At 42.0% G+C, this 19,620-nt stretch overlaps 1 protein-coding gene across 2 annotated transcripts in view; it reads left to right on the top strand.

Moving 5' to 3' along the window:
• The first annotated feature begins 9,196 nt into the window (after positions 1–9,196).
• The window catches only part of DZIP1 (DAZ interacting zinc finger protein 1), a 49,349-nt gene continuing 38,925 nt past the window's right edge, over positions 9,197–19,620 (top strand). For both annotated transcript variants that reach the window (XM_054719889.1, XM_028148953.2), the window contains exons 1-4: positions 9,197–9,391; positions 10,143–10,406; positions 10,523–11,080; positions 17,136–17,220. In XM_054719889.1, coding sequence (XP_054575864.1) covers positions 10,404–10,406; positions 10,523–11,080; positions 17,136–17,220 — 646 coding nt within the window. In that variant the 5' untranslated portion in view covers positions 9,197–9,391; positions 10,143–10,403. The remainder of the gene's footprint in view (positions 9,392–10,142; positions 10,407–10,522; positions 11,081–17,135; positions 17,221–19,620) is intronic.

The following is a 19,620-nucleotide window of genomic DNA, read 5'->3' as shown; positions in this document are numbered from 1 at the left end:
TAATTGACAAAATCAAGTGTTGCAAGCATTTGGAACAACTGTAACTTTCAAACATTGATGGGAGTGTGATATGGTACAACCACTTTGGGAAATTGTTTGATAATGTGCTCAAAGTTAAATCTTTATTTACTCAATGACCTAGAAATTCCACTGAGGTATTGATCTTAAAGAAATGAAAACACATGTTCACAAAAGGCCTGTATAATAGTTTACAGAGCAGTTTTCTGTATAATAGTCACAAATTGAAAATGCTTCATTCTCTACAAACTTTGATAAGTTCATCCATTCAATAATTTTTAAAATGCAAACACATACTCTGGTTTCTCTTCAAATCGCATAAATCTTTCGCCTTTTTAAAAATTCAACATAACACTATGCAATGTAACAACAATGCGAATATACTTAACAATACTGAACTGTACACTTAAGAGTGGCTAAAATGGTGACATTTTTATGTATATTTTACCACAAGCTTAAAAAATAATAAAATTATGTACTATATAATTCCATTTACATAAGAATTTCAAGAAGAGCTAACACTAATCTATAGTGACAGAAGTCAGAATAGAAATTAGTTATGAGTTGGGAGTATTATCTGTGAAGCAAATAAGGCAGTTTTCATATTGAAATTGTTCTATATTTCAATCTAGGTGATGGATCACAGATCATTATATATTTATGTGGTACATATACTTTGAAACATATATATATATATATATATATATGCATACACACACACACACACACACACACATATGGTGTACACCTAATATTTAGCACTTTCCTATATATGTATAATATATCAAAAGAATAAAGCAGAAATAAAGAGTCCAGAAAAGAAATGGAGAAATAAAAATAGGATTAATTGAAAGCTGACAAAACTCAGGAAAGATGTGGAAGAAACAAAAGTTATAACAATGAAGGTCAAGTTGGAAATGAAAATCCTGCTAACACCTAGTAAGAGAACTAGGATATAGGAATAAGAAAAGTAAGCAAAATGAAATTAAGCAAAATGTTAAAAAGATTTCAATGAGAGTGGTGGCTACCTGGGTGTGTTAACTTGTGAGAATTCAACTGAGCTATACATTTACTATTTATGTGGTTTTCTATATGTCTAACATACTTTAAATAAAAATGTTTATTAAAATAAGGATTGACAGAAAAAGAGTTGATGTGGAAGATAGGCAAACAATTTCCAATTATACATTTCAGAGTTTCCAAAGGAGAAAATGGAAACAAGCGAATAAATGTATCAAAATATAATGTAAGAAAAATTTCCAAGAAAACAGGAGGACTTGAATTTGTACATTGAAAGAACACTTTTTATACCAAGAAAAATTCTCAAAACTGTCAAATCTTGAAACATATCCAGGTAAAAGTTAAATTTTTTTAAATTCTAAAGGAAAAGAAATAATACTATGGACAGCCAGACAAAAAGTTCAAGTCATTTATAAGAGGAAATAAATTTAGGATGGGTCAGTCATTTCTAAACATTCAATGCTATGAGACAATTGAGCAAAACTTATTTAAGAATAAAGGCCAGCAGTAGCTGGTTTGGCTCAATGGATAGAGTGTCAGTCTATGTACCAAAAGGTCCCAGGTTTGATTCTGGTCAAGGGCAAGTACCTCAGTTGCAGGCTCCTCCCAGGCCTGGGCCCTTGTCAGGGCATGTGCAGGAGGCATCCAATCGACGAGTTTCTCTCACATTGATATTTCCCTCTCTCTTCTACTCTCTCTAAAATCAATGGAAAAATATCCTCGGGTGAGGATTAAAAAATAATAATAATAAATAAATAAAATAAAATCCACATCACAAAAAGAAAAAGAACAAAGGCCACAGATCAGCAATTTGGGATATGCAAGAACACCAGAATATTGTTCCTATGAGTCATTCCTAAATAACTTTTTATATTCATATATTATATTTGCCTCTAAGAGAAATGGTCTCTTGGGGTTTCATTTAAGAGTAGATTCTTTCCCACCCTCTTTAATCACAATCCTAAATTTCCAGTCTTCCACCAGATCAGGTTGGATTCATTACTGTCAGAGCCACAATTATATTATTTAGCTATCTTTATCAAAATTTCATTGAAAAAGAAATGTTTTTACACATATCACTTGTTTTTTCTACCTTTTCGTTTTAACGTAATTTTACACTTAAATGTTACAAGGATATTCTCCGGGCAGATGCCTGCCTTGAGGATATTGTAGAACCTGCAGCAGTCCTTTGCTACCATGAAGAGGCAGGACACATCTAAGGTTATTACACCGGGCAGGAAGACGCGTGGGCACCTAATAACATGAAGCTGCCATACAGACCCACACTGCCTCCTTCTGGCCTTCCTTTGTTTATTTATTTTTGTTGTTTTTGTTAATCTTCACTGGACTTTTCAACTGATTTTTAGAGAGCGTGGCAAGGAGAGGTAGAGACAGAGAATAACATTGGTTCCCTCCCACATGGATCCAGCGTGCAACAGAGGTATGTGCCCTCGGCCCGAATCAAACCTGCGGCCCTTCAGTTCTAGGGCTGGCGCTCTAACCACTGAGCAACCGGATAGGGCTAGGTTGCCTTTAAATGAGACATATTTACATGCCATTATAAAAAAAAGTTACAGCCCTAACCGGTTTGGCTCAGTGGATAGAGCGTTGGCCGGTGGACGCAAGGGTCCCAGGTTTAATTCTGGTCAAGGGCATGTAACTTGGTTGCGGGCACATCTCCAGTGGGGGTGTGTAGGAGGCAGCTGATTGATGTTTCTCTCTCATCGATGTTTCTAACTCTCTCTCTCTCTCCCTTCCTCTGTAAAAAAAAAGAAAATCAATAAAATATATTTTTTTAAAAAGTTACAAAGCTAGTACAAAATACCTTCTGAGACCCTTCATCCAGTCCCCAACTTGCTATCCTATATAATAAAGAAGGGATATGCAAATTGACCACCACTCCGCCACAAAGATGGCGGTGCCCACAGTGTAGGCAGGGGTTTCCATAACACAAGATGGCTGCACCCATTGGGGAGGCTAAGTTCCTGTAATGAGCCTTAACGAGCAATCAGCAGGGACCTGAGGCTGCGCACCCCCAACCCCGGTGAGGTTTGACAGGGGACCTCAGGCCGCGCCCCCCACCCCAGCGCAAGGCCAGGGGACCTCAAGCCACGCCCCCCACCCTGGCACCAGGCTGGGGGACCTCAGGCCGAGACCCCCATCCAGTGGGGCTTGACGGGGGACCTCAGGCTGCACCCCTCCGCCCCAGTGCCAGGCCAGTGGACCTGAAGCCATGCCCCCCGCCCAACGGGGCTTGATAGGGGAACTCAAGGTGCGCCCCCCCAACCCCAGTGCTGGGCCAGGGAACCTCAGGCTGCTCCCCTGATTTGCTTTATCATTCTCTTTCTTTTCTCATTTATTTGGAAGTTGCCCTGTATTCCTAAATACTTCAGTGTGTATTTCCTAAAAACAAATATTCTCTTACAATACCACAATACAACTATCAAAATGGGGAAATAATATTGATACAATACTCAATACTCTTGGTATCAGATTTTATTAAAATTTTGCCATCTGCCCCAATACTGTCCTTAATAGAAAGTTAAAATCCCAGGTCATGAGTTGTATTCAGGTGTCATGTTTCTTAAATTCCCTTAATTTGAAACAATACCTCAGTCTTTCCTTGTCTCTTATGACCTTGACATTTTGATGAGTATAGGCCAGTTATTTTGGAAATGTCTGTCAATTTGGGTTTGCAAATCACATTGCAATTTTTTTTTTTTGGTACTTAATCTTCCATAAAAAAATGAACATTTTCATTTTCTCAATGAATATAAAAGGATATTTTAACACCTTGGGGTACATTTAGTTCCTAGAGTCTTTCAGTTCAGCAAGCACAGAATGCCTTCTCAGGGGACTGATTCTATGTCCTAACAGCAGTTCAGGTGATATTGTCTTGCCCCAAGCTATCTTTGGCATTTCCCAGGGTGTTTTGTTGTTATCAGATCTTCTCCTGTTGTTCTATTAGCTCTATTGCTGTCACCTCTATGATTAATCTCAAAGGGCAGCCTAATATACCTATATGCCTTGGTCCACTCAGCTTAAAAAAATACTGAATTTGTTATAAAGGTTCTTTCCTGGAAAACTAGGGCAGAGCAAAACAATTATACCCCAAAGAAAGAAAATACATAAACATAGACATGCTGAACTATTTTGAGCAGTTTCCTTATTCTTGCATAACTACAATCTAGCCATAGATTAGTTTGGATGTTGGAAGTTACTCATAAAACAACTGCAGTCTCCTCTCTTTGCCTTAGTGCTATCTGGGTGAATTGCCACATTAAGCTGTTCAAATTTTTAGCCTGAGGTAGTTTCAAGTTGACACCAAGCAAAATTTTAAATCTTATTCTTCTTTGTAGATCCCAAGTAGTTCTTACCATCTCTGATCTATCTCATAGTTCTGTAGTAGATTTTATTATTGTTCCACATTATTTCCTTTCTTATAAAAGGATTTACATTCCTGGCTGTACCCCTGTGAGTTTCAGTGACTTGCTTTGAGAGTATACTTGCTTTCTCTATTCACATTTGGATTTTATCACGTGATTTTCTTTGGCTAATTGAATGTGATTAGAAGTAATGTACTTCCCAGCAGAGATACCAAGAGACGACGTTATGATGTAACTATTCTGCCAAAAGAAAAGCATGTCCCAGATAGGGGTTGTTACTTTTATCTGGGTTCTGTAAGGAGATCACATGGAGTAAAGTCACAACAAACATATAACAACTGATATATAGCATAAACAATAGCCTTTTCTATCATAAATACAAAAATTTCGGGGACTGTTATCTCAGCATGATCTACTATAAACCAAGTAATACCATTTCTGCTTACCAGCCACTGTATATGAGTTCCTGTAATCCATCTTGCCCAGTTAGAATAAAGACTTGATGAGAGAGAGAGAGAGAGAGAGAGAGAGAGAGAGGAGAGAGAGAGAGAGGATTAGGACTGATTCTTGAACTGATTTTGTGGGTTGGGTTCAGAGCCTTTTATATGAAGATGAGAGAATTGATCAGAAGATAGTGAATCCATGCAAATGGCAACATTTAAAGGGATCTATAATACTGAATGCAGTGGTTCTCAAAGTGGGACCCCCAGACAGTGGCATCACCTGGAAACTTGTTAGAATGCAAATTTTCTGGCCCCAGCCCAGACGTGCTAAACCAAAAACTTTAGGGGTGGGCACAGCTATCTGTGTTTTAACAAGTCTTCAAGGGGACTCTGAAGAAAGTTTGAGAGCAGTTGAGGTAAAGGATTTGAAGTCTTCAAACCACCCTGAATTAATTCCTCATTCTGCTTTCTTAGCTGAGAAAGCTTTGTCACCTTTGCATGTGAGAACTAACAATTTTCCTAGCAGGAGCCAAGCCACATTGTTGCTATGGCAACCAGAGTACAAATTTAGCATGGCCTTGGGGGTAAGAGTGTGGAAGTGAGGCAATCTTGGATATTGGTACAGAATAGTTAGAAATCTAAATGTTGTAGAAATTTATTAATTTACATCACCCGCAAAATTGGAAGAATGTTTGTGGGAATAGATTTTGAAGTTGCTAGATCAAGGAGCATTGTCCTCATTTTGGATCAGGTAAAATATATAGTTGTGGCCTGGCTGGTGTGGCTCAGTGGTTGAGTGTCGACCTATGAACCTGGTCAGGGCACATGCCCGGGTTGTGGGTTCAAACCCCAGTGTGGGGAGTGCAGAAGGCAGCCGATCAATGACTCTCCCTCATCATTGATGTATCTCTCTCTCTCTCCCTCTCCCTTCCTCTCTCTCTTTCTAAAAAAAAAAAAATAAAAATGTTTACCTATGAACCAGGAGGTCATGGTCTGATTCCTGGTCAGGGCACATGCCCAGGTTGTTTCTACCTCTCTCTCCCTCTTCCTTCCTTTCTGAAATCAATAAAAATATCTTTTTTAAAGGAAAGTATAATTGTGAGCACATACCAGTGATTGTGTATTCAGTGTGTAACAAGCTAGGGAAAGATGGTTCAATGTAAACGTGCACTGAACTTTGTCCCCCAACAAATTACATAACAAAAGTCAGAAATCCCTTAACAAGTATAAGAGAAGGAATTTAAAAACTTCAGGAAATGGGGAATAAAGGTTTGGATAGATTTTGCTCATCTAGTCCAGGCACCTCCTCACATATTTGATACAAGCTTTTATTTTAGTAATAAAACATATAGACTGGTATGGGGTATCAGAGTGGCTTTAGTGTAGATGCCAAAGCCATTATAGGTAGTTCAAGCAAAAAGGTAACTGCACCCAGTTAGATGCTTGCAAATCATTGAAGGAGTTAAAGGAGTGTGGGGTGGTGATTCCCCTTTGTAAGGATCATATCTGTCTACAAAACCAAATATTTATTTGAGCACATACTAAATGTGCTCAATGTGCTAAACACTTGAGGATCTCATAGTCTGGTGGAGAAGAAAGATACCCAAATAATTAAAAATTTTAATTATTTATCACAGACACTACTCAATCATACCCAACTATCACAGTCACTACCCAACCAGTGATAACTGGTATAAAGGGTTTAAAAGGATGAAGATGTATGATTGCTGCTATGCCATGTCAACTGGTTTATCTTCTTTTTTCCAACTCTACATATGTGGGATAATATACTGACAATGGGGCATGGGGAATGCAAGGAACTCAAATGGTGTATCATCAAACAATGTTAATTAAGCAATCATCACACACACACACACACACACACACACACACACACACACCCCTCAAAGGATATTGGCCTTATTTACCTTTTAGTACCTGAAATTTCTATCTAGAAATATTTGTCATACCACTATGGAGGATTTTTAGAAGGATCTTGGATTCTCTTTCATATGTAAGCATTTTAAAATTAGACAAATTTTAAAATCCCACCAAGGCTGTCCTAGGCCTTATGATTTCCAGTAAAAACCAAAACATGGAATTCAACATAAATACTTAGTGCTGTATTACCACGTTGGAAGAATTTTGCTAAATGAAGTATGGTACAAAGTTGACTCAGTCCAGACAAAGCACAAGTAACCCGTTGTTGTACAGCAAAAATTCTGTAGTTACTCTTTTTTTTAATTGAAGAACAATTTTTTTTTTTTTGCTACAGCAGATTTTGCAAAAGATGCATCGAATTTCTGAACCTGAGTCAACCTCATGGTTGTTAAAATGATTGTTAAAAATGCATACCTTCTGGGTTACTCGTCATTTTAAAATACTGAATTTTGTCCCATTGTCAGACCATATGTTCCAACTTTACTAGTAGGTTAAATAAATGGTCACACTACTCTTAACCCACAACTCCCTTCTCCCCACACCGTGGAACTTGCAACAGAGATCTATGCCTCTCCTCCTGAAGTGGGCATGAGTGAGAGACACCGAAACCTAGTGTGCTTCACTTGCCAAGTGCCCAATCCGTTTTCCACGTCACACGTCACTCAAAGGCAGGGCTGCATTACGCAGCCTCTTCAAGGTCCCTTGCATTTGCCCATTTCTGCGATTAAAAAGAGTCTCTTCTTGGGAGTAAATTCACGTAAAGCCCCTATATGGCATTAGCTAGCTGAAGGCCAGGCCAACCGCAGCGTTAGAGTGAATCTGGTTTCTCTTTGAAAAACCTCCTTGGAGGGAGCATCCCACACCCGCAACCAAGTGGGCCCGGCACCACGTGTCTGCACCAACCGCCGGATTGGCCGAGCGCGTTTTCTCGCTGCAGTCTAGACGTGCAAGGTCCCGCCCAGCTGCCAGAAGAGCTGGGGAGCGGAGAGAAGAGGCCAGAGAAGGATCGCGGAGGGGCGGGGGCGGGAGGGGGGTGGGGGATCCAGAGGCGTCAGCGGCCTGGAATCTGGGAGGGCCCGGAGCCGAGCCTGGCGGCTGCCTTGCCACAACTTGCCCAGACCAGACAGGCTTCCACCTACCTCTTGCCAGGAGCCGGCTCGCCGCTTCCCGCTTAGCTGCTCCTTGGGCCGCCGTGGACCTGCCCGCACGAGCAGCGCACCTGGGGTCTGGGTCCCCAGCATCGCCCCCGCCCGCTTGCAGCGCCCGGCGCCTGCCCTGGAGCGCGCAGCTGGGGTGAGCCGAGACCTGGGATGCGCCAGGCGCTCCGGGGAGTCCGCGGCAGATGGGGCATCTCGGTGTCCGTGCAGCCGCGTCCTCTTCCCGCTTCCCAGGCTGTGAGCAGAGGCGCTGCAGACCCCGCTAGCATGGCTGCCGCAGCCCCCACTCCCATTTGCCTTCAAAGCGGCGACACCGAGGCCCCCGTGGAGCCAGCGTCTCCCGACCTTTGTCTTTGCGGGTTCGGGAGCCTGCCCCGCTGGCGGCCCCGCTGGGGGGATGGGGGACAGAGGGAACGGGAAAGCGTGCCCCCTTCATTCCTGGTCCGGCCATCTTGCGGACCAGATTCAATCAAGGAGCGAGAATGGCCAGCGCCGTGGCGCCAGAGTGGGACCAGAGTGGTGGCGGCGAAAAGAAATGGGTGTCTCTGGCCCGCGTGCCTCCTCCCTAGACTGCAGAGGGGGCTTGTGGACAGTCTCCCACGTTCAGCTCCAAGGGCTTGGTCCTAGAGCACGGCAGAAAATAACAGGGGTGAGGGGTGGGAGCTGACATTTACTTTGAGCGCCTACTTCATTTGGACCTTCTTTATCCACGCGTTCCTCCGGCAAATTCTTAAGGCCTCTGCCTGCCTGTCCGTCCTATGCTAGGTGCTGGGAATATAACGGTGAGCAAGAGAGACCTCGGCCCTTGTTCCCGCTGATCCTGCAGCCCAGTGGATGGAGTCCACAGCCTACAGACCTGCCAGGTCGGTATCCTGATCCCCTGTGAGCTGAGGCCTAGTGCTGACATAACTTGTTCTAGGTCAGGCAGCAAGTACATGGAAGACTCCAACTTTGAACCTAGATCTTTAAGACTTTTATGCTGGGTGCAGTGAATCTGGAATAGCTCCCCCCGCCCCCCAAGTTCCATTAAACGTTATTTGGATGTACGGTATCTATGAAGTCATATGAAGTGTATGCCTGTTTCCTGGATGCTTTTATGTAGGCTTATTTGTAGTTACAATATCTGGAAAGCGGTAAAACTATTGGATATTACAGCTATGCTTCTGGTTACTCTGAACTGTATTTTTCTTTCCTCTGTTCTTTGGCTGTTAGGAAAGACAAACGTTTTCCTGATGGTTGGTCCAAGCCAGGGCTCCCTGGTGGATTGAGGAATGTCTGGCTTTTCCTCAGCTCATTGATCTCTATGGTAGCCACGGGCAGCCCTCAGAAGACCCCAAGAATGAGAGGCCCGAGGTCTACAAGTTGCTGCTAGAAATTTTTTAGCCTCTCCAAAAAACAGAATGCAGCTGCCACACAAGTTTGTAAGGTAGATACCAGAGCCCTGTAAAACTTGATGGTAAAGCTGATGGTTAAAGTTCCCCTCCCTGTATTTTTTTTTTTTTTTACCTTCACATTTTGAAAAATGCATCCTTTTGGAAAGACAAAGTATTAAATATTCGGGGAAGTTTTTTTTGGTTTGTACTTCTATCAGAATGTTAACTTAGGTGGCCAACCCGTAGAAGAAGAGAGGGTCCATTTTAAAAAGTATCTTTCATGTAAGAAATGTAAAAGCGTATCATCAAATACAATGAACTAACACCACAAATTTATTGAGGTATCATATACAAAATGCACCCTTATTTTCGGTGAATACAACTGATGAATTTTGTCAAATGTATATGCCTGGGGAATCAACAAAACAATCAAAACAGAGAATATTGTTTATTATACTCCAAAGTGTCTTTGTGCCCTTTGGAAGCCAGTCCCCCTATATCCCAGTTAATTTTACATAGTTTCATTGCTTAATGTTTTTCTAAATTATGTGTAAAAAATAAGGATGAATAGATATTTCTGATCATAAAACCTAAAGCGAAAATAGCAGTGAATAACCTGAGGATGGCAATGGGACCCACAGGGCCCTGGGATGTGGATCCCTGGGCTTTAGGGACATGGCAGGTCCTGCCCAGAGGCCAGGGAGGGTGGTGCCCCGCGGGGAGCGGACGCGCAGGAGGTGCCGTCTCTGGGTGGACGGGTGTGTCCCCTCAGGCTCGTCCAGGAGTTCTTCTCTGGTCCCACAGGGCCCTGGGCGCTCGCTGACCACGAGGGGGGGCCGGCGCGCCCTTTGCTCCCAGTCCCTGGGGCTGGGGACGCTGCCATAGCAACGGCGGAGACGCTCAGAGCCTAGGCCGCTGCCTCCACCGCCGCCGCCTCCTGAGAGCTGGCTTTCTCCTGATCGTGAGGAGCGGGGCGGCGGCGGTCCGGGAGGCGGCCCGGGCGCAGGAGCCGAGTCCACCCTCTCCTCCGATGCCAGCAGAGGTGGTGGCCAGTTTGCTGCAAGCATGGTAAGAGCTGGACGCCTGGACGCCCGTCCGCGGACGCCAGGCTAGGGGCAGCCGCGGGAGGCGGGGCCCCGGGACTCGGCTCCCCTGCCAACTCCCGCTTCGTCTCCCTCCCGCAGCCCTTCCACAAGCAGGTCTACTACCCACTCGCCAACGGTCTGGAGGCTTCCGACGCCTCCGGAGGGGCCGCGGCAGGCGCGGCCGCCATGGCCTGTTTCCCTCCCAGCGCGGCGACGGGTCCCCTGCCCTTCTTCCAGTTCCGGCCGCGGCTGGAGAGTGTGGACTGGCGGCGGCTGAGCGCCATCGACGTGGACAAGGTGGCGGGGGCTGTGGACGTGCTCACGCTGCAGGAGAACATCATGAACATCACCTTCTGCAAGCTGGAGGACGAGAAGTGCCCGCACTGCCAGTCGGGGGTGGACCCCGTGCTGCTGAAGCTCATCCGCCTGGCGCAGCTGTCCATCGAGTACCTGATGCACTCGCAGGAGTTCCTCACCTCGCAGCTGCACGCCGTGGAGGAGCGGCTGCGCCAGAGCCTGGCCAACTGCGAGCAGAGCAGGGAGCTCCTCAGCAAGCAGGCCGGCGAGATCAAGTTCCTCAAGGAAGAGTGCAAGCGCAGGAAAAAGATGATCGCCACTCAGCAAATGATGATGGAGGCCAAAGCCAGCTATTACCAGGTGTGTGGTGATCATAATTCATAACCCCTCCAAAACCTCAATTCCCACTAGCTGGGATAGTGATAGCCCTTTGTATCAATATCAATATTTTTTTGTTGTTGTTTGCTTTGGTTTTGTTTGTTGGTTTGTTTTTCGTTGTTTTTTTTGTTTTGTTTTTTTAAGATCTGTACTGTATATTAGAAAAACAGCATGTTTAAATGAACCAAAACAGAAATTTTAACTAACAGATGACATGGTTCATTATTTTCTTTAGAGTACCGTAGGATTAATGATTAAACAGGTAACGTGGTCTGCAGTGCTTTATTTAAGCCATGTACTTGCTGGTTGTTTAAGAAGCTGTTTCCTTCTCCTAATACTAGTAAAAATAAACCATGTACAAATCGCAACTGAGATTGGCCCCCAAAATCTGGAATTATTACATTTGTGGATTTTTGTCAATTTTTTTTCAAAATCTTTGCACATTTACAGAAAAGTTGCAACAATAGTGCAAAGAACTTCCATATACCCTGCAACCAAATTCATCAGTTATTAACATTTGCTTATTTCCTTTGCTTCTATACATATTATTGAACCATTTGACAGTAAGTTTTAGACTCCTACGTATTTCAATGTGTGTATTTCCTAGGAACAAGAAAACTCACTAATATAACAAGAGTATTTTAAAAATAAAAAATATTTCTTTTCTGTTGTTAATCCTATTTCTAAGGCAGAGTCTTTGTGCAAGAAATAGGATTCTAAAGCTCTTGCTACTTCTCATTGAAAAGCATGATCTGACTATTATTAAGTTTCTAATTACTGTAAGATCTGTTATAAAGCCCAGTGATGGTAGATCAGATAGTGTTGGCTTTGGGGCCTGACAGACCAAGTTGTTGATGTGTATCAATAATTTATTTTTTAACTGGCTAGTATTCCATTGTGTACATGTATCAAAGTTTGTTAACCTTTAACCTTTGAATGATGTTTTGCCTGGTTCTAGTGTTTGGCTATTACGAATAATTCTGATATGAACATTCACGTGCAGGTTTTTATGTGAACTTACGTGTGTGTGTTTTCTATAGAAATTTTAAGTTCACAGCAAAATTGAGGAGAAGGTACAGAAAGTTCCCATATACTCCCTTTCCCCCACAAATGCATAGCCTCCTCCATTATCAATATCCTCCACCATAGTGGAAATTTATTGTAATTGATGAGCCTATACATATTGACAGATCATTATCACCCAAAGTTTATAGTATATTTATGGTTTACTCTTGTGTTGTATATTCTATGGGTTTTGACAAATGTTTAATGACCTATATCCATCTTTTTGGTAGCATATGGAGTATTTTCATTGCCCTAAAAATCCTCTGTGCTCTGCCTACTCATCCTCCTTGCCCTCCAATCCTGGCAACTACAGAATGTCCTATAGTTGGACTTATACAGGATATAGCATTTTCATATTGGCTTCTTATGCTTAGTAATATACATTTCAGATTAAAAAAAATATGTTTGTATTGATTTTAGAGAGAGAGGAAGGGAGAGGGAGAGATAGAAACATCAATGAGAGAGAAACATTAATCAGCTACCTCCTGCATGCCCCCTACTGAGGATCCGGGGCATGTTCTCTGACGGGGAATCAAACCCAGGACCTCTTGGTACATGATCAACGCTCAACCAACTGAGCCATACTGGCCAGGCCATTTCAGGTTCTTCCATGTCATTTCAAGGTTTGCTGGCTCATTTCTTTTTAGTGCTGAGTAATATTCCGTTATCTAGATGGACCATAGTTTATTCACTCACCTACTGAAGAACACCCTGGTTGCTTCCATGCTTGGGCAATTATTAAGAAAGTTTCCATAAACATCTTTATGAAGGTTTTTGTGTGGCCATAAATTTTTCATTCCTTTGGGTAAATGACAAGGAATGTGTTTGCTGGGTTGTATGGTAAGACTGTGTTTAGTGTTGTATGAAACTGTCAAAGTGGCTCTACCATTTTTTATTTCTACCAGCAGTGAATGAGAGTTCTGGCTGCTCCACATTCTCACCGCCATTTTGTCAGTGGTCAATATTTTGACCATTCTAATAGGTGTGTGGTGGTATCTCATTGTTTAAATTTGCATTTGCTTGGCATATTTTGTGAAACATCATTTCATATGCTTATTTGCCATCTGTATCTTTTCTCTGGTGAGGTGTCTATTAAGGTCTTTGGCCCATTTTTTAGTTGGATTATTTGTTTTCTTCTTGTTGAGTTTTAAGAGTTCTTTGTATAGTTTGTATAACAATTCTTTATCAGTTGTGTGTTTTGCCAGTATTTTCTCCCAGTCTGTGTTTTGCCTTCTCATTCTCTTGACATTGTCTTTTGCAGAGCAGAAGTTTGTTTGTTTTTTTTTAATATATTTTATTGATTTTTTTACAGAGAGGAAGGGAGAGGTTTAGAGAGTTAGAAACATCGATGAGAGAGAAACATCGATCAGCTGCTTCCTGCACACCCCCTACTGGGGATGTACCCACAACCAAGGTACATGCCCTTGACCGGAATTGAACCTGGGACCCTTCAGTCCGCAGGCCAACGCTCTATCCACTGAGCCAAACCGGTTTCGGCAGAGCAGAAGTTTTTAATTTTAATGAAGTTCTACTTGTCAGTTATTTTTTTCATGGATGTGTATTTGGTGTTGTATCACCATACCTAAGGTCATCTAGGTTTTCTCCTATGTTATTTTCTAGGAATTGTATAGTTTTACATTTAGGTCTGTGATCCAGTTTGAGTTAGATTTGCACAGGATATCAGTATATATGTTCTGTGTCTAGATCCATTTTTCCCCTCTATATATAGATGTCCATTTGTTCTAGCACCATTGTTGAAGAGACTATCTTTGTTCCCCTGTATTGCTTTTGCTTCTTTGTCAAAGAGCAGAAGACTGTATTTTTATAGGTTTATATCTGGGCACTCTATTCTGTTCCATTGATTTATTTGTCTATTCTTTAGCCAATACCACAGTGTCTTGATTATTCTAACTCTATATAGTAAGTCTTAAAATTGAGTAGTATCAGTCTTCCAACTTTGTCCTTTGTCAATATTGTGTTGACTATTCTGGGTCTTTTGCTTCTTCCTATAAAGTTTAGAATCAGTTTGTTAATATCCACAAAATAACTTGCTAGGATTTTGATTGGGATTGCACTGAATCTATAGATCAAATTGGGAAGAACCGGCACCTTCTCATTTTGAGTCTTCTTATCCATTAACATGGATATCCATTTACTTAGTCCTTTGATTTTGTTCATCAGAATTTTGAAACTTTCCTTATTTAGATCTTGCACATATTTTGTTAGATTTATACCCAAGTATTTCATTTTTGGGGAGTGCTGATGTAAATGGCATTGTGTTTTTAATTTCAAATTTCACTTACAATTGTTAAAATATAGAAAAGCAGTTGACTTTAGTCTATTAACCTTATATTCTGCAACATTAAAATACCTGGTTATTAGTTTTTGGTCAATTCTGTTGGACTTTCTACATGGACATGTTGTCTGCAAATAAAGGTATTTCTGTGTCTTCCTTATCAGTCTGTATATCTTTTATTTCATTTTCTTGTCTTATTGCATTGTATGGTGTTGAAAAGCAGTGGTGAGGGGATATCCTTGCCTTGTACCTGATCTTAGCTGGGAAGCTTTGAGTTTCTCACCATTAAGTATGACGTTAGCTATAGGTTTTTGTGGATAGTCTTTATTAAGTTGAGAGTTCCTCTCTTCCCTGGAATTTTTAACTCTCAAATCATCCACTCTCATCCTCAAGCAATTTGTCAATTACAGTGTAGGTTTTCTTACCCTGCACTGGTTTCTCTGGGGTTTTTTGCCGCTGAGTCTCTGCTCTGGTAAACTGTGACTCCAGGTCTCTCCACGCTCAGGGCAGTGGTTTGCCCTGTGTTATCCCTTCTCCCTTCTCTTACACATCTAAGAAGAGTTGATTTTTCAGTCTGTTCAGCTTTTTACTTGTTGTTAGGATGGAGTAGTGATTTTCAAGCTCCCTACCTGCCCATCCAGAAACTGTAAACCTCTTAGATTTGTCTTGTTTGTTTGTTTTTTGTCATACAGAAGTTTCAACATACAGTAGTCAAAATGTGAGTCTTTTCTGTTTGGAATAGGAACCCCTTCTCACCCTGAGCTCGTGACTATTGTGTGTTATTAAAATAGTTAAAATATTATTTTCATTTTTGGAAATTAAAAGTTACTTCTAGGGTTTCTCATCTTTTTTTTTTCTCTCCAGTGCTGTGCATAGCCCCAGAGCTCACACTTACACCTGAATCAGTGGGGGAAGTCCCTAAAATACTGTGAGGCAACTAGAGCATGCATCATAAGCAGAAAAGACTGAAAAGATTCTTTGAAGATTCTCTGAAATGCAATGCTGAGAAATATGCCATAACACTATTTTTCTGGAACACTAGAATCTGACGTTGTGATGCAGCCATACTAAGAGTAAGGCAGTACAGGAATAGCAGAGCATGTAAATAGCACAATGGAGATGAAACAGTGGAATCCAAACTGAGAGAAACTCTGCAGGACAAAGGTTCAGTTTCTTCAGAACAATTGCAAGGAGAAAAGAGATGGAGCAGCAATCTATAGACTAAAAGAGAACTAAGGGATGTAACAATCAATTGCAAAATATGGCTTTATTTGGATCCTGATTTAAAACAAACTAAAATTTTTTCTAAGACAATGTGTGAAATATTGGGGAAAACAAACAAATGGTCGGATATTTGTTGAATATAGAGGAATTAGTATTCTTGTCTTAAAAGGTAGAATAATGATATTATGATTGTATTAAAAGAAAGTCCTTTTATGCCATGACCAGCGTGGCTAACTTGTTTGAGTGTAGGCCTGAGTACCAAAGGGTCACAGGTTTGATTCCCAGTCAAGGGCACATACCTGGATTGCAGGTTCACTCCCTGCCCCAGTGTGTGTGTATGTGTGGAGGGGAGGGGCCGGGGGGGGGGCGGAATGCAGGAGGCAACCAGTCGATGTGTCACTCTCACATCAATGTTTCTCTCTTTCTCTCTCCCCCTCCCTCCCTTCCATGCTCTCTGAAAAGCAATGGAAAAAATATCCTCAGGTGAGGATTAACAGCAACAACAAAAACACCCTCCCCCACAAAAAAAAAAAAACCACCCAACACACCAAGAAAGTCCTTTTAGAGATAAATTCTGAAATATTGACAAATGAAATATATAATATCCAGGATTTATTTCAAAGTAATCCAGGGGTGAGGATATAGACAAAACAAGTTGAATTTTTGCTTAAATTTTGAATCAGTGTTTAAATGGAAAAATAGAGATCTGGTAGAATTGATTTTCCCCCCAGTAAATTCATTTTAGGAGGCTAAATATTTCTACAGCATTTGTTTAATTATTTATTAATGCTGGGCTCCGGGGACAAAACTGTGAATAATATAGACAAGAGTCAGTGCTCTTAAGAACCCAGAGGGATTAGGCAGGAGACAATAAAAGAGTGAAAGTAAATAAATGTGAAAATGTTAACTAGGGATACGTCCAATGAAGAAAATAAGACAATGTGATGGGACAGTGACTGGCAGAAGGACCATCCTCGAAGATCTTGTTGAGGACGTGCCACTCATCCCCAGTGTGGAAAATGCTTCATAAACGACATCCTGAATGTCAAGTAGGGATTAGTCAGGGGAAGATCTAGGGAAGGTTCAGGCAGGGAACCAGCCCATAAGAAGACTCTGAGGTTGGTCCACTTGAGAGACAGACAACGACTAGCATTGCTGGAGTGTCCCCACAAGTTGGTGGTGATAGGGTAGGCACCACAAGTCTAATGGGAGCAGCGTTAGGGCTTCCAGAAAGCACCATGATGGGCTACTTTAACTGTTAAGTGATAGTTTCCAGAACGCCCTTGTTTTTATATTTGTCTTTTTAGTCATACTTTCAGTATCCCTTGCCAGGATGATATCTTTTGGGGGAAAGCCCCCAAGAGGTAGTGCTTCAGGTGCCTGGATTTTAATGGAAATTAGGTGAAGGGCACTCGTTGTGGCCACTTTGATTTGTTACTGTCTCCTTTTCAGTGCCATTTTTGTGACAAGGCCTTTATGAACCAAGCCTTTCTACAGAGTCATATTCAGCGCCGTCACCCTGAAGATTCTCACCTTGGTAAGTAATGAGCTCAACTTTAATGAGCTGTTTTCTTTCTGGTAATTTTTTTCTTTTTCCAGTGCATTTCTCAGTCCTTTTAAAATAAAGTATCGCTGTCCTTGTCCATGCACAGAGCCCCTACTATGTGCCAGGCACTGTACTAGGGGTGGGGATACAGCCCCAAGTGAAACAGACTAACTCCTGCATTCTAATGGGAGGGGCAGAGGAAACACACTTAAATGAATGAGTGATTCTTTTAAAATGGTGGCAAGCGCAATGAAGAAAATAAGTCATGAGAATGGGATGGAGAATGACTCTTGGTTAATCAGCAAAGGAGGTAATATTTGATCAGAAACTGAGGAGGTAATATTTGATCAGAAACCACAATGATGAGTAGGTCCCAGTCTGGGGAAAATCTGAGAAATGAATGTTCTAGGCCAGGGGAACTCTGATGGTGAGAGACATGAGGGAGAGGTAGGACAGTGTGTTTGAGGACAGACAGAAGGTTGGTGGAGTAGAGTGAGCAACGCAGTGATATATGGTGATGTCGGAGAGGAAGGAGCCAAGTCCCGTGGGGCCTTGAATGCCCTGAGCAGGAATGTGGGTGTTTTTATAAGCATAATGGGAAGCCATGGAGGATTTTAAGTATGGGGGAGACACAATCTAATTTGTACCTGAGAATGACCCCTCTAGCTGCTGGTGGAGCATAAACTGTAGGGGCAGTGGTGGAAACAGGTAGAAGAGTGAGGAAGCTGCAAGAGTAGCCTAGGTGAGAGAAGATGGCAACTGGACCACGATGGTACCGGGGAAGATGGAAGAAGTAAAGACAGAGAGGGTATATTTGAGGCACAGCCCACAGAGATGAAGCAAAAGCGATCCTGGGTTTTTGCCTGTATGTTTGGGTGAATGGCAATGATATTTTCCAAGATGGGAAACCTAGGGGCAGGAGACAGTTTGAGGGAGGAAGGAGAAAGGAGAGTTTGTGTTGGCCATGGGTAAACTTAAGTCACACATACAATTGCCATACAAGTGAAGATGCTGGAGGTCTGGAGGTCAAGGTGGAGGCCCAGGCTGGAGATAGAAACATGGGAGTTGTTAGTAGAGCTGGGTTGGATGAGGTCACCTAGACAGAGAAGAGAAGATAGCTAAGGGCCAGCTCCAAGGCTCTCCCAACAGTTTATAGCCCTGTCAACAGGTTATGGCCTGAGTTTGCATTTTGGGAGCTTAGGAGGAACAGCTGAGGAGAGTTAGAAATAGCAGTTATGGAGGCAGGAGAGAAACCCGTGGAGTGTGTGATCATGGAAACCAAGGGAAATAAGTGTTTCAAAAAGGAGACAATAGTCAGTTGTATCCAATGTTCCTGAGACACAGAGTAAGATGAAGGCTGAGAATTGACTGTTGTTATCACTATGGCTATTGGGGAACTTTGACATAGTAGCTTGGGTGGATTGGTGGGGACAAAATTCTGAATGGAGTGAGCTGAGCTGAGAATCAGGTGAGGACATGGGCATGTGGATTACAGATATTTAATTCAATAGTGTTTTCTGGGAAGGAGAGCAGAGACATGAGGCATTACCTGGAGGGAAACGTGGGATCGAGGGGAAATGTTTGTTTTGTTTGATGTGGGAGATACTCAGATGTGTTTGGATACAGATGTGAATTAACCGGTGTGTAGAAGAGGAAACTAAAGAAGCAGGAGAGAGAAAGGGTTCTGTGGTTTATCAAGGAACCAGGTTTCCTGGTACTTACATGCTCTCTAAAGTAAGAAATGCAATATCTACATGTCCACAAGCAGATCAAAGCATTCTGCAGACTGCTATCGTAATCCACAGAAAATCTTATTATAATCTTACATATTTTTAGTATATAGACATGTGTACTTCTGGCTTGCTGCTCAGTGCCTACTTTCCTTTCCCTTTTGGGCCAATCTGTTTCCATTTCTGCCTATTTTAGGTAAATAGATTTATTTAGGAATTAGCTAAGCTTTATGTAAACAATATGAACAGTTTAACATTCCATTTATAAACCATGGTCTACTAATATAATTTAGCAATGTGTTGGAGAAATTGGAAAGATTAAATATTTTAATTAATCTACCATTCTTCAGTGTGAAACTGACTTTCTTTCTCTTCTGTTTCAGTATCTTATTCTATCTCATACTCGTTTCAGAGAGCACTTCACACTCTGAAATGAGTATTATTTCTTCAGGTCATCTTTGAGATTCTGACTTTCTACTTTGGTTTCCATACCTTTCATGTCTACTCTCACAGACACATGTATATCCATTCAGTCATGTGTACATCTGCATGTAAGTACATGTACATAAATATTCCTCCTTTCACTTGTTGCTTCCTTTTACAACTTTTCAGTACCGCGTTTTTGCCCTGCTGACAGGTTACGGCCCGAGTTTGCCAGCCT

This window comes from Eptesicus fuscus, chromosome 8 (assembly GCF_027574615.1).
Source record: "Eptesicus fuscus isolate TK198812 chromosome 8, DD_ASM_mEF_20220401, whole genome shotgun sequence".
NCBI lineage: Eukaryota > Metazoa > Chordata > Mammalia > Chiroptera > Vespertilionidae > Eptesicus > Eptesicus fuscus.
This window is presented reverse-complemented; position numbering and strand designations above follow the sequence as displayed.